The sequence below is a fragment of the Thalassophryne amazonica genome, chromosome 9 (assembly GCF_902500255.1).
Source record: "Thalassophryne amazonica chromosome 9, fThaAma1.1, whole genome shotgun sequence".
In the NCBI taxonomy this organism is placed as follows: domain Eukaryota; kingdom Metazoa; phylum Chordata; class Actinopteri; order Batrachoidiformes; family Batrachoididae; genus Thalassophryne; species Thalassophryne amazonica.
The window spans coordinates 73,679,231-73,695,325 of NC_047111.1; the positions used below are offsets into that span (position 1 = coordinate 73,679,231).

Consider the following 16,095-nt stretch of genomic DNA (forward strand, 5'->3'; position numbering starts at 1 on the left):
TCTGCTGATATTGAGTCCCAATCTGATATTTGTATCGTGTTACACTTTCAGAGACACACTGCAAACCCAATAAAGTCAGTGTATATGTTTGACACTTTACCAGCTCTGCCAAAAAAACTTCAGTCCAAGCTGCTCCTAAATGTTTTAATTTGTCTGTTTATTTATTTTAAAAGGAAATATACAAACTTTTTTGAGTGATCAGTTCCGCTTAGTGCAGCATTGTAGTTGTAAAACTAGGGCATTTCAGAGTAAAAGTTTTAAAACCAGAGTAGAACGCATTCATTGTAATTTATTATTATTATTAGCAGCAGTAGTAGTAGTAGTAGTAGTACTGTTATTTTGAAATAAGTGGACTTTTACTCCTGGGGGTGGTTGGGGGGGGCTCCAACCCTCCCCCTTCTTGGCTTTGTACCTGTACTCTCTGTTAACAAGAAGGAAACATGAAAGACAAGAAAATGAAGAAAATGTGGTTATTTATGTGGAAAGCCTTGCCTGATTGGCTGGTAAGAAGGTTATATCACATACACCATCCATCAGAAACACACAGGTTGCATATTTAAGCACAGGAGGATGAAATATGTTTTTAAAACACAGTGTGGCAGCACCACAGGGCAACACTGACTGACAGAGTGCTGTCTTTGGTACTTGGTTTATGAAACAGCACAAGACTAATGCTCACTGTGTGAATACAATAGGCTTGTTGCATATTTAAAGTGAATGAGAGTGTTAATCTGATTCTAAAATGTGCCCCACAGCTCTGTGGTGAAGTCAGCAACAGCGTTGATGGCCTGTTCACGCCGCTGGCACCACACATTTGAAACAAAGCGAGAGGGAACATATACAGAATTAGTGACTCAGATTTAATTTATCTGATACCGATTAATTAAAAAAATGCCTTGATCGGGCCATTTTTGACCAAATGACTGCTACAAAACCTCTGCCTGCTTTTAGCTGTTCTTTATGGTTTTTCAGGTGCATGGGCTTGATGCTGAAACCTGGAAAAAAGTGGATGTTGTCTACATTGATATCGCAGATAGAAGCCAAGTTGAACCAAAGGTGAACATTTCACTAACACTATTACACTTCTTGTTCAATTTCAATTCAATTTCAATTTATTTTCATTTATATAGCACCAAATCACAATAGAGTTGCCTCAAAGCGCTTCACACATTTGCCTTTATATGTCAAACCTACATTAGCGTTGGAGAAAAACTTCAACAAAGGAATACTGTGGATATGAGTTGGCCTCTGTCATGTATAAGATGTGACTTTTACACAGAAAGGATTCTAACATGGTGACACAAAATAGAGTTAAATGTTGGTTGCAGGTAGGAAATAATGTGTTTCAACATTTGTTCTCAAAATCCAACCAGTGCACTTCGCCCATGTTGACTGTGCGGCGTCATACTGTTCATTGTTCCTTTTCTTTATTGCTCACTCTCTTCAGGACTACAAGCCAGAGGAGGACCCCTGCAAGTTCAAGTCAGTGAAGACAGGTCGAGGCCCTCTTGGAAAAGACTGGAAGGTGCACACACACACAAAAAAATTACATGTTAATGAATAAAAAGAAGAAGCCAAATACGTAAGTGTTAATTGCTACACTTCAAAGTGAAAGTGAGAAACTTGTTGCTAGGATACTGTTAGCCAGGGTTGGGAGGGTTACTTTAAAAATGTATTCCGATACAGTTACTAGTTACCTGTTGAAAAATGTAATCAGTAATGTAATCCAAGTACCATACTATTAAAGTAATGTAATTTGATTACTTTCAATTACTTTACTCCAATATCAAATATGCTAATACAGACAAAAGAAACTAAATAGAAATAGTCTTGACCACATAGTACAATTTATTAAGCAAAAATAAAACTGTTTCTTTTACACGGCATGCTCTGTTTTACTTCACATTATGAATTAAGAGCACCCACAATATTGTTTTAAACTCACCCAGTGTTCACCTGCTAAATTGTCAACAAAAAATGTCAAACAAATGAAGGATAATGAAAACTCAGGCGGTGTGCGGATGAATTTGTAATTAAAAGTGGCTTGCAGAACAATATACAAAACAAAAAAAGTCTACTACATGTTCAGTAAATTCGCACCATGTTTAACATTTCAAACCTTTCAAAATAAGAACAACAGCATAATGAAAACCATTAAATAAATCCTGTCAGTAAGGAGGCGTGGTCGCCAATTTAATTCCGGGCAAGTTAGTGATTTGTGCGCATCGAAGTTCAAGAAACAGGTGGAATATGCCGGAAAGCTGCGCATGTTGGCAAAGCCACAAACGGAGGAACAAGGGAGACAATGTTTCCTTCCATAAGTAAGTGGTTTTGGTTCTTCTTGTCACTTTGTCCATGGTATTTGGAAGATAAACAGGTGTGTGTCTCCTGCCGTACCTGTGTTGCCCAATGACACGGACCATTAACTCTTCACTTATGTCTAGTTGATATTTTCCACTGCTAGACCAGTGTCTAGTTAAAATACTTGTCATTAGTGATTAAAATTGTTCGACAAGACTGGGGATTTTTTTTTTTTTAATTTGCACCTTAAAATAATGAGATTATAATGACCCGCGCTGTGCCACTCACAGTCACACCCACACATAGAGATGTGTACACACACCACTGACTTCATGAATGAAACTCGGTCAATAAAGGATAATTGTGTAAAAATATAATATGTATATAAATGTATTGTAATGGTTTTAGGAGCTGCGTTGAACAGCAGCAGCAGGACGCCTCAGCTCAGCAGCTTGAACAGCACAGATCCGTGTAACTTTCAACACTAATATTTGTGAATGTGTGTGTCAGAGTAAGTTTAATACTTTTCCTGACAACACGTATTTTGCGAGCATTTTTCTGAGTGTGTCCAGTCACAGATCTCCATTGAAAATGCATTAACATCCGGGTACTTCATCAATATTTTGCCCGGTGAGGAGACATCATGTCGCTGTGCATGAAGGAACATTTTCGATTCAAAGAAAAAAAATATTATATACAGATAATATCATAAAATGCATTAAAATTGTAATCCTGTGAAGTAATCCCCATTTTTACTAAATATACCTGTAATCTGAATACGTCTTTTTTTCTGTAACTGTAGCGGAACACTGTTACCTTTTTTTGTATCCTAATTACGTAACGCCGTTACATGTATTCCGTTACTCCCCAAGCCTGCTGTTAGCTCAGGTCAGGGAGCTTGCACTGGTGCCAGGGGAACTCTGGGATTTTCCAACATGGGCTCTAAAAGTATGATAGTCAGTTCTGAATCAGAACGCTAACACCATCATGGACTAAAGGTAAATCCAGCAAAAATTTGCAACAAGAACTTGTCCAATTCTTCATCTGACTTGGCTTCAACAACTGCTAAAGGTGTCCTAGTGAACATTGCGGCTGCTGAATTTAAATTCTCATATCATGGAAACATTGTTACACCAGCTAACGGAGCCGTGCAACAATGCAGAATGGAAGGGAGAAAAATACATAGAAAATAGTATCAAAAATGCATGCTAGTGATGTCACCCATGCAATGAGATAAACAATAGATGTCACGTGACGTGGAATCCACCAATCCAATGACAAGGATCTGTTTAGGTGTCATATAAAGGCAGCTAGGCAGCATGGTGGCTTAATGCTTAGCACTGTTGCCTCACAGCAAGAAGGTCATGGGTTTGATTCCCGCTTGTGGCCTTTCTGTGTGGAGTTTGTGTGTTCTCCCCTTGTTTGCATGAGATCCCTTCGGGTCCAGCTTCTTCCCACATCCAAAGACGCACAGGTTAGGTGGGTTGGCATCTTTTAAAAAATTGTCTGTAGGTGTGCAGGTTTGAAGGTGTTTGTCTATATGTGTCCGTGCGACAGACTGGCGTCCTGTCCAGGGTGTACCCTGCCTCATGCTCTATGACTCGCGACCCCGACGACCTTAGTGGTTGAAGATGATCTTAGTCTTCTGCCTGTCCAGTCTGTTTAAGCCTTTTGTCTGTAAGGGGTTCATTACTGTGTAAGAGAAACATTTTCAAATCAAATCCCCGCCTGACTGGAAAATCACTAAGGGCCCTTGGGCATGGCCTTTAATCCCCTATTGCTCCCGGTGTGTAGTGAGCGCCTTGTATGGCAGCACCCTGACATCGGGGTAAATGGGAGGCATAATTGTAAAGCGCTTTGAGCATGTGATGCACATGGAAAAGCGCTACACAAATGCAATACCATTTACCATTTACCAATTTTCTGCCTTTTGAGTTTATTAGGAACCCATCACACATTGTGCAAAGTTTGGTTTAATACGGCGAAACAGCGCAAAACAGTTTGAATTAGCACACCACCAAGCATCACACCAACGGGCAGGCATGCACGATCCTGGCGCAAGAGTTCTTGCACGCGACAATGTCTTTCGAGCAGGAACACAGTGCGAGGTGCACCACATCGCACCGCTTATGTGGAATAAATGAAAAATAAAAACCAGCTGATACCTGTGGAACCACATCCCACCGCTTATGTGGACTAAATGAAAAATAAAAACCAGCTGGTACGTGTGGAACCACATCGCGCCGCTTATGTGGAATAAATAAAAAATAAAAACCAGCTGGTACCTGTGGAACCACATCGCGCCGCTTATGTGGAATAAATAAAAAAATAAAAACCAGCTGGTACCTGTGGAACCACATCACGCCGCTTATGTGGAATAAATAAAAAATAAAAACCAGCTGGTACCTGTGGAACCACATCACGCTGCTTATGTGGAATAAATAAAAAATAAAAACCAGCTGATACCTGTGGAACCACATTGCGCCTCTGATGTGGAATAAATAAAAAATAAAAACCAGCTGGTACCTGTGGAACCACATCACGCGGGTGATGTGGAATAAATAAAAAATAAAAAACAGCTGGTACCTGTGGAACCACATCGCGCCGGTGATGTGGAATAAATAAAAAATTAAAACCAGTTGGTACCTGTGGGACCACATCACACTTCTTATGTGAAAACAAAGAAACAACAACAAAAAAAACATGCCACCCATGGGACTCGAACCTGCACCTTTCAAAAGCTCTGATTGCCAGTCAGAAACTTTACCACTGAGCTACGGAGCTGTCCTTTGAAAGCTGCAGGAACCTGCCTCATATCAGGAAGGACATGGAAGTATTACAAAAAACTTAAATCACACAACATATAAAAACACCACATTTATCAAGCGGGCAAAACAAATATGATCCGTCTGTTCCTCTGGTGATGTCACAGACATACAGTCATGAAATGACATGAATGAGAAACAGTGTGCTCTGATCATGTCCACATCTGCTGGTCTGGTGCATCCAGTCAACCCATGTGCATGTCCTACCCAATATGCCTGTCTTGTGGACGGTGCACTGCAGCACTGACATGTGGAACAGAGCTCATGTGGGTCACATGACAGTCAGATCGCCCACTGCGTGTTCTAATCTGACAGTCCGTTTCAACCTGGGAGTAGCCTGTCAATGGGCTGCAGCATGCTCACGCTCGCTCACTCAAAAAAAAATCTGAACTACACAGATGTATAATAAAACAAATGGTGACTGGTTTCTAAACACAATTATGACAGAGTTTTTTGGGGGAAGAGTGAGCTGCAGCAAGCAGCGGAGTTTCTTTTTTTTTTAATTGTTTACATGTGTGAGCGTGAACGGGACAGTTGGTCCTCAAACTGGGTCCTGCAGAGGCAGAAGGACTGCTGAAAGCGGCCGTCATCCAGACGCAGCTCCTGCAGCAAATAATGATAATCTCTGTATTGGGAACTTTTCACAACAGCTCGCTCCGTGTGATCAAGGTCCGTCATGATGACTTGACGCCGAGCGGAATGGAAGCTCCTCCTATTTGATGACGCACCGGGGCGAATTTTCGCAGTCCACCCAAGCAGAGCGACACACCGGGCGAAGGAGGCGCGTCCGTCGCCACGCGACCCCCGCGAATTTGTAGCGTCTGATTGCACCCGGTGTGAACGCGGTACGAAATCCGCGAAGTAGCGCTATTATAGATGTTTTAAGGCTGTAAAACCCCTCACTACACACTTTTCTCAAACAGGCATTAACATTTTCTCACTTTTCTCTCTTGTGTAAACACTCTCTTTTTTCTTATTTCTAGATTATAAACAGACACACGCAGAACACAATGCGCGGCTCTCCCTTCACTCACTGCCTCCGGGAATACGGATGCGGGACCCGCAAAGAATCCAAGTCCTCTCTCGGTTGCCACGGAGCTCTGCGGCTACGGTCAACATCCGGATTAAAATAGCGAGCGTAGCCTCTGGACCTGTTGCCAGATTTGGCGCAATTCTGCACAGCAGACATGAGGGCGGCGGTGTGATTGGCAGTGAGAGCAATCGCTGTGATTTTTTTTTTATATTTTGTTAGTCACGAGAGGTGGCGGATCACGGATCCAGTATAAATAGCTGGCAGAGCCAGTGTCAGAGGTTCCGGAGCACGCTCCGGCTTGCTCCCCCTCAAATTAAGCCCTGGTCCAAACTCTACCTTTTTGGAATCTTTGTGATCAGACACATAATGTGGTATAGCTTTCAATATGATTGGAACATTTTTTGTACCCCTATGCAGTTCTTCAGTTGACCCCTACTTGGCCCCCTATTGAAAATTCAAATGGCATTACATGGCATTCAAATGGCAAACATTATTTTTCTAAAATATGTACCAAAAGGTATACACAGTCAAATTTTGGTGCTTGTAACCGGATTTGAAGGATTCCTCTGCAAATATTCTGTTATCTCCTGCACTACAACCCCTGGCAAAAATTATGGAATCACCGGCCTCAGAGGATGTTCATTCAGTTGTTTAATTTTGTAGAAAAAAAGCAGATCACAGACATGACACAAAACTAAAGTCATTTCAAATGGCAACTTTCTGGCTTTAAGAAACACTATAAGAAATCAAGAAAAAAAGATTGTGGCAGTCAGTAACGGTTACTTTTTTAGACCAAGCAGAGGAAAAAAAATATGGAATCACTCAATTCTGAGGAAAAAATTATGGAATCACCCTGTAAATTTTCATCCCCCAAATTAACACCTGCATCAAATCAGATCTGCTCATTGACATTGACCCTATGCCATGACATTGACCCTATGTGTCTTTTTGCAAGGAATGTTTTTGCAGTTTTTGCTCTATGGCAAGATGCATTATCATCTTGAAAAATGATTTCATCATCCCCAAACATCCTTTCAATTGTCCAAAATATCAACATAAACTTGTGCATTTATTGATGATGTAATGACAGCCATCTCCCCAGTGCCTTTACCTGACATGCAGTCCCATATCATAAATGACTGTGGAAATTTACATGTTCTCTTCAGGCAGTCATCTTTATAAATCTCATTGGAAAGGCACCAAACAAAAGTTCCAGCATCATCACCTTGCCCAATGCAGATTCGAGATTCATCACTGAATATGACTTTCATCCAGTCATCCACAGTCCACAATTGCTTTTCCTTAGCCCATTGTAACCTTGTTTTTTTCTGTTTAGGTGTTAATGATGCCTTTCGTTTAGCTTTTCTGTATGTAAATCCCATTTCCTTTAGGCGGTTTCTTACAGTTCGGTCACAGACGTTGACTCCAGTTTCCTCCCATTCGTTCCTCATTTGTTTTGTTGTACATTTTTCGATTTTTGAGACATATTGCTTTAAGTTTTCTGTCTTGACGTTTTGATGTCTTCCTTGGTCTACCAGTATGTTTGCCTTTAACAACCTTCCCATGTTGTTTGTATTTGGTCCAGAGTTTAGACACAGCTGACTGTGAACAACCAACATCTTTTGCAACATTGCGTGATGATTTACTCTCTTTTAAGAGTTTGATAATCCTCTCCTTTGTTTCAATTGACATCTCTCGTGTTGGAGCCATGATTCATGTCAGTCCACTTGGTACAACAGCTCTCCAAGGTGTGTTCACTCCTTTTTAGATGTAGACTAACGAGCAGATCTGATTTGATGCAGGTGTTAGTTTTGGGGATGAAAATTTACAGGGTGATTCCATAATTTTTTCCTCAGAATTGAGTGATTCCATATTTTTTTCCTCTGCTTGGTATAAAAAAGTAACCGTTACTGACTGCAACAATCTTTTTTTCTTGATTTCTTATAGTGTTTCTTAAAGCCAGAAAGTTGCCATTTGAAATGACTTTAGTTTTGTGTCATGTCTGTGATCTGCTTTTTTTTCTACAAACTTAAACAACTGAATGAACATCCTCCGAGGCCGGTGATTCCATAATTTTTGCCAGGGGTTGTATATGTGTAATAGGAGGTAATGAATTCCCACAAAGTTTTTAAGTGTGGAGTCACATGATTTTTTTTTCATAAGTTAAAGCAGTGACATCAGTTTAATTTAAAAACTACATATAGTAATACTGCAGCATTTGAGTTGACTTATTAAGCACATTAATTTAGCTGTAATCAAAAGGTACTTGTATCACGTATTCCACATATAAGCTCTGAAATACTTTGAGCTGATTAACTTAAAATTTCGAAGATAATCAGTTGTCTTAATTTTTTTTTTTTTTTTTTTTTTTTTTTTTTTTGAGTTCTGTTAAGTCATGGGTTTGCAGTGTGGCTGAAAAACTGCATATTTTGAAATGCTGCTGAATGTCTGAACATACTGTGATTGCTGCGCTTGCAGAAGGAGCTTCCCAACAAGAAGGACTGCCCACACATGTGTGCCTACAAACTGGTCACTGTCAAATTCAAGTGGTGGGGGCTACAGAATAAAGTGGAGAACTTCATTCAAAAGGTTTGTTTTAGGGTTCTGTACATTTTGGTATCTGCTAAGTTAACACTGGTTTGTCACAGACAAACAAGACATCGATGGAATAATTTTAGCACGGCCTTTGCCGGAGTTTACGTTATTTATTATGTTTGCAGTTAAAGTCGCCCTTTTATATCCTGTGCATGCACACAGTGCACACTGGCTTTAAAATAATAGTGTGACTGGTGATCATGCTTTAAATTACATGCAGGTCACACAGCCCCCTTGTGGATCAACAGGGTAAAGCAGCATGTAGATCCATTTAAAAAATGCAAGCCATGACTTTTGTCTTCCTTCTTCTGTTTGGTTTGGCAGCAAGAGAAGCGTTTGTTCACTAATTTCCACCGCCAGCTATTCTGCTGGATTGACAGGTGGATCGAGTTGAACATGGACGACATTCGTCGCATGGAGGAGGAGACACGCAAGGAGCTGGATGAGGTAGATCCTGATGTATTCTCAGTCTAGACTGATAAAGTAACACAGGAGTAAATCCAGCTTTGAGTAAATGGCCCCTTCACACATAACATGAAGTTGGGCGAATGAGGCCGAAACCGGACAAATTGGCGAACCTTGAAAAATTCCAGCCGCTGTCGGCAGGGACAGACGTGCAGACAGCCATGTACAGATGCCGTACAATCCCGCGACGACGGTTACACAACAGCAGAAACAATTAAATGTTGTACAAATGTACATAAACCGAAGAAAATGTATAAGGACCAAATAATGAGAGAGCACAGAACATTATAAGAGCAATGAATGTACTGTTTAAATGAAAGACAGTCATGTTACCGGTGACACGCCCACCTGTCTGGAGCAAGCAGCAAAGTGCTCACATAAATGGGCTCACAGCTCCAGGATGTGGGGCAAATGAGCTGCCCACGCTGATCTGTCAGTCAGGCTGTCACATGACAGACAGACCTTGTGGATGGTGCAGTTGCGTGTCACGTGAGGCTCAGCGGGCCGGTGAGCTGTTTTTATTTTTCACCATGTCATGAGAGCCTGCCCACATATGTGCATCACAATGGCGTGTTGAGAGGTGATGTTCTTCATTACACGATATGTGTTCTCCAGCTTTGAGTAGCGATGACACATTGGTCAGCTGCATCACCTTGGTGAACACACGTGATCATATGACGGCTTCCGTGCAACCGCATACGCTGGCATCATCTGATTGCCTCGGTGGGCATGCGATCATCAGCGATCGCTTGTCACGTGACATGGCTGTCCGGTTGGATGGCGCGCTGGCGCTGTGATGCAGCTGGAGCAGTTGGGTTTTTATTTTTATCTCTGTTGTAGTGGTGTTAGCATGCTGTTGTCCGGTGATTCCATCTCCAGCGAGACATGCTGGACATGCCATGATGGGTGTTCCACAGCTGTCAGCTATTCCATCATGTGCGCACTGCGCTGGAGAGCGATCGCGCTGCACTCCAGCCACCATTCGAGCCTTCGCCACCTCAGCCGCACCTTGACAATGTTAGATCGTAGTGTGTCTGTGTGTGGGGGGGATGACACACTTGCATGCCAGTCATGTTGCTGCGCGGGGGTGGGGGGGATGACGACAGACTTGCACACCATTTGTGTTGATTGTAGCCGGACACGACACACTGACTGCCCTTTGAGTTTTCGACACCTGTGGTGTCCTGCGCTCCAGCTGCGCAAATGGCCCCACAGTTTCTAAGTGCCCAGCAACTGCTGTTGGAAGTCCGTGGTTGGCACTTCAATTCTGGCCAAGCGTGGATTGAATGGCTGTTCGTCAACATTCACCTTCATTTGCGCGCTGGTGTGAAGGCTAGCTCATTCACCACATTCAGCCAGGGTGCGATGTGGCCAATCATTTCGTGCAGCCCCTCGACTGTGGTCTGAATGGTCCGACCTGTGTACAACATGCTGTATGAATGTTGGGATCATGGTCAGATGGCAGTATGACCTCATCTTGATGCCATTCGCCTGAGTTTCCAGCACAAGCGCGACACGAATGTGGAGTGCATGTGCTGTGGCCCAGTGGTTGCACCGATTGCTGATGAGGCATTCAAGGCAGCTCCAATTTTTCACGACTGCCATTGGGATCCTCATTCGTGTGCCAATCGGCCTCAATCGTGTTATGTGTGAAGGGGCCATAATCAGTGTTTGCAAACACCTGCAGCGTGTTTCTCTCATACCTCAGATGAGAGTGAAGGACCCTGTGAAAGGGATGGTGGCTCTAGAAGACTGAGGCTATCGGACTGTGAATGATGCTGCTCATCAGGTAAGAGAAATTTCATGTTGTGTTTTTGTTCAAAAATAATAGCAGTGTGTTTTAAAAAGAGAGTGAAGCTCAAAATCCTTATAATAGCTTTTATTTCCATACACACAAATGCATTGGGAACACTGCACATTCTATTCCAAATCAAAACAGAAAGAAAAAAGTATCAAATTTATTACTTCACAGGAAGTGAAGAAAAAGGAATATTAGGCTGTTCAAAAAATAGCAGTGTCTGCATTTTTCTTTACAAATTCAAACATTGACTGTATAAACTGAAAAAATGCTTGAAGATTTATCTTTCCTTTGAATCACTGAACTAATATTAGTTGTATAGCCACTGTTTCTCAGAACTGCTTCACATCTGTGTTGCATGGACTCGACCAACTTCTGCCACCTGTGAACAGGTATTCCAGCCCAGAATGATTGGACTATGTTCCACAGTTCCTCTGCATTTCTTGGTGTTGCCTCATAAACAGCATTTTTGCCACTCCATAACGTTAATCTTGTTGGTCTGAAACCAAGATGCTACTCACTTGCTGGTGTGTTTGGGGTCTTTGTCTTGTTGAAACACCCACTTCAATGGCATTTCCTCTTCAGAATAAGGCAACATTCATTAATTTATTCATCTTCCACCACTTTGTCCAATTAAGGGTCGCGGGGGGGCTGGAGCCTATCCCAGCAGTCATAGGGCGTGAGGCGGGGTACACCCAGGACAGGACGCCAGTCTGTCACAGATAAGGCAACATGATTTCTTCAAATATTTTGATATATTCAAACTGATCCATGACCCCTGGTATGTGATCTATAAGCCCGACACCATAGTATGAGAAACATCTCCATATCATGATGCTTGCTCCACCACGCTTCAGTGTCTTCACAGTGTACTGTGGTGCAAATTCAGCTTTTGGGGGCCGTTTGACAAACTGTTGCTTTCATCAGTCTAAATGTTGCGCCAATTCTCTCTAGGCCAGTCAGTGTGCTCTTTGGCAAATTGTATCCTGTTCAGTATGTGTCATTTTTTTCAACAATGGCACTTTGTGGGGGCTTCTTGCTCATAACTTGGCTTCATGTAGGCATCTTCTAATTGTTACAGTATTCACAGTAACTTTAGACCTTCTTTGATCACCCTGGAGCCTCAACATTGGCTGAGTTTTTGCCATTCTGGATATTCATTGATCCATTTGAATGGTGGTTTTCCATTTTCTTCTATGTCTTTCTGGTTTTAGTTGCCATTTTAAAGCATTTGAGATGATTTTAGCTGAGCAGGCTATCATTTTCTGCACTTCTTTATATGTTTTCCGCTCTCCATGTCTGGAACAACCCATTTTATTCAGATTTTCAGAGAGAAATTCACGACAACCAGCATGTACATTTGCTGCCATTATCCTTAAATAAGGGCTACCTGTTTGACACCTGTTTTTCACAGAAAGAAAAATGCAGACGCTGCTATTTTTTTTACAACATTCCCTTTTCTTCACTTTCTGTATAGTAATAAATTAGATACATTTTTATTCATGTTTTAAATTGGAATAGAATGTTCAGTGTTCCCAATGCATTTGCATGTATGGAAATAAAAGCTATTATAAGGATTTTGAGCTTTACTCACTTTTTAAAACACAAACTGTTATTGTAAACAGAACTGTACCAAACATTCTGTTGCTTCAATGGTAAATAATATGACATCGACTTCACGCTAAGAGCTGGGTGATTTACAACCATTGGGGTGTAAACGTTTCATCACAATATGATATTATTTCAATTATTTTGGTCAATACAACATTTGCTGATATCACAAAGTCTGCCACAGTTCAGTTCCATTCAGGGGCCTGCAATCAACAAATTATTTAATTTGCCTTGTACTAGGCTGCAACTGCAGTCCAAATATTTAGGAAATACAGTAGTTGCACATTGTCAGACATGGTAACACTGATGTGCAATGGTAATTTCAGAATAGAATGAATGAATTTGTTCGACACACACACAGATTCAGCACAAAAAAAAACTCCTTGTCAAAAAAACAATTTTGCAATCAACACATGTGGGTGAAAGGGTGTAGGCAGAATCAAAAGCTTACAGTGGAGGAAATAAGTATTTGAACTACTGTCAATTTTGCAGGTTTTTCCAATACAATGAATGGAGAGGTCTGTAATTTTTATCGTAGGTACACTTCAACTGTGAGAGACAGTACAGAAACATTTGTCTGCTCTTACAGAGGTCAGACATTTCCTGTAGTTCTTGACCAAGTTTTCACATACTGCAACAGGGATTTTGGTCCACTCCTCCATACAGATCTTCTCCAGATCTTTCAGGTTTGGAGTTTCAGCTCCCTCCAAAGATTTTCTATTGAGTTCAGGTCTGGAGACTGGCCAGGCCACTCCAGGACCTTGAAATGCTTCTTACGGAGCCCCACCTTAGTTGTCCTGGCTGTGCGTTTGAGGTCATTGTCATGCTGGAAGACCCAGCCATGACCCATCTTCAATGCTCTTACTGAGGGAAGGAGGTTGTTTGCCAAAATCTCGCAATACATGACACCATCCATCCTCCCTTCAATACGGTGCAGTCATCCTGTCCCCTTTGCAGTAGACCACACCCAGAGTATGATGTCTCCATCCCCATGCTTCACGGTTGGGATGGTTTTCTGGGGGACGTTCTCATCCTCTAAACTTGGTAAGTGGAGTTGATTCCAAAAAGCTCTATTCTGGTCTCATCTGACCACAGGACCTTCTCCCATGCCTCCTCTGGATCATCCAGATGGTCACTGGCAGTGTTGGGGAAAGTAACTTTGGAAAGTTACTTTATACAGTTATATTTTACAGTTACTTCATACAGTTAGTTCATTAGCAGCTGTGGACACCTTGTCAGCAGCTGCTGAATGTAATTAATAAAGTTACTCATAATCTAATTTGGTTATTTTTAAGATTTAGTACTCAGAAAAGTAACTATTAGTTACTTTGCTGATTGCTCAATCTTACGAGTAACCAAGTTACATTACTCGTTACCTTATTAGTTACATTACTTATTAGTTAATGCCTGGTTCTGCTGGAGGTTTCTTCCTGTTAAAAGGGAGTTTTTCCTTCCCACTGTAGCCAAGTGCTTGCTCACGGGGTCGTTTTGACCGTTGGGGTTTTACATAATTATTGTATGGCCTTGCCGTACAATATAAAGCGCCTTGGGGCAACTGTTTGTTGTGATTTGGCGCTATATAAAAAAATTGATTGATTGATTGATTAGTTGCAAGTTTTTGGCAGATTCTAATAAAGTAATTGCATAATGCTGCTAATGAAGTAACTGCATAAAGCAACGTAACTAAAAAAGTAACTTGTCAAAGTTACTTTTCACAACACTGGTCACTGGTGAACTTCAAACAGGCCTGGAGATGTGCTGGCTTGAGCAGGGGGACCTTGCTGCCCTGCAGGATTTTAAACCATGACAGCATCATATGTTACTAATGTAATCTTTGTGACTGTGGTCCCAGCTCTCTTCAGGTCATTGACCAGGTCCTCCTGTGTAGTTCTGAGCTTTCTCAGAATCATCCTTACCCCACAAAGTGAGCTCTTGCATGGAATCCCAGACCGAGGGAGATTGACAGTCATCTTGTGTTTCTTCCACTTTCTAATAAATAATCATAACAGTTGTTTTCTACCAAGCTGCTTGCCTGTTGTCCTGTAGTCCATCCCAGCCTTGTGCAGGTCTACAATTTTGTCCCTGGTGTCCTTAGACAGCTCTTTGGTCTTGGCTATGGTGGACAAGTTGGAGTGTGATTGACTGAGTGTGTGAGCAGGTGTCTTTTATACAGGTAACAAGTTCAAACAGGTGCAGAATAAGAGGGCTTCTTAAAGAAAAAATTAACAGGTCTGTGAGAGCCAGAATTCTTGCTGGTTAGTAGGGGGTCAAATACTTATTTCATGCAATAAAATGCAAATTAATTATTTAAAAATCATACAATGTGATTTTCTTTTTTTATATTTTGTCTCTCACAGTTGAAGTGTACCTACGATAAAAATTACAGACCTCTCCATTCTTTGTAGGTGGGAAAACCTGCAAAATTGACAGTGTATCAAATACTTATTTCCCTCACTGTATATCCACCCACCCCTTTTACCATAAATAAAACATATGTACTCATAACAACAAATACCAAAGGAATAAAGCACAATCCAAAATCAATAATACAAAATCGGTAAACTTCATACTGAAATTATATTAAGTCTTTTAAAGCCAACTAGAGTACCATAAAATTTAATGTTATCAGAAGAGTTATTCCAAATTATTACTCTCAAATTATTACTGGACTCCTTCATTTGATTTTGGACACGTTGAGGTAGAAGTTTGTTTTTTGCTTTATACATCATTTGTATTGTAATACGTATAGTCAACTAAGTAATTTCAGAATATTTAAACGGTAAATAGTGGGTTAGTTGGCTCACGGTAAGGTTTAGGAGTAAAATCATCATGTTATGAAGTGATGTTTTCAGTTTGCATCAGTTGTATTGGATTGCTGAATTGATGTTACCTCCCCAGCCTCCAGAAAAATAAATAAATAAATAAAAATCAAGTGCCGCTTTTGTTTTTTTTACATTGGTTAGATTTGGTTGAAGACTGCATGTAAATGAACAAACTGATGAAAAAAATGTCTCCTTGTACACCATTTATGTCCTGACCTTCTCTCTCTCTCTCTCTCTCTCTCTCTCTCTCTCTCTCTCTCTCTCTCTCTCTCTCTCTCTCTCTCTCTCTCTCTCTCTTTCAGATGAGAATACCGAGACACCAGCGGATTCACATCCTCCTTCAGCTCAACATCAGGTGGTCCAAACCACCTGCTTGATCCAGTCTGATTTGAGGGACCTTGACCCAGTAAATCCACAGTTCAGCTTATCTGCTCCACCCCATCCCACCCCACGTCCAATCCCATTCATCTCTATTTTTTTCCATTAAGCGTCGTCTCACCTGATGCCTCTCATAGCAACAGTATAGATCTCGTCGGTCGATTCTTTCTCTCTGTGTCTACAGAGAATAGTGTCATTTATAGGATTCATTTCTCTTTAAAATATCCCACAAGTGTGCGTGTGTGTATATGTGTATATATAGTATAC

General features: G+C 41.2%; 1 protein-coding gene across 1 annotated transcript in view; it reads left to right on the forward strand.

The window, feature by feature from the left end:
- The window catches only part of pitpnab (phosphatidylinositol transfer protein, alpha b), a 58,672-nt gene extending 42,781 nt beyond the window's left edge, over positions 1-15,891 (forward strand). The window contains exons 7-12 of the mRNA XM_034178367.1: positions 973-1,056; positions 1,448-1,525; positions 8,638-8,748; positions 9,079-9,201; positions 10,928-11,008; positions 15,753-15,891. Of these exons, the coding sequence (XP_034034258.1) occupies positions 973-1,056; positions 1,448-1,525; positions 8,638-8,748; positions 9,079-9,201; positions 10,928-10,975 (444 nt within the window). The 3' untranslated portion in view covers positions 10,976-11,008; positions 15,753-15,891. The remainder of the gene's footprint in view (positions 1-972; positions 1,057-1,447; positions 1,526-8,637; positions 8,749-9,078; positions 9,202-10,927; positions 11,009-15,752) is intronic.
- Positions 15,892-16,095: the final 204 nt, after the last annotated feature.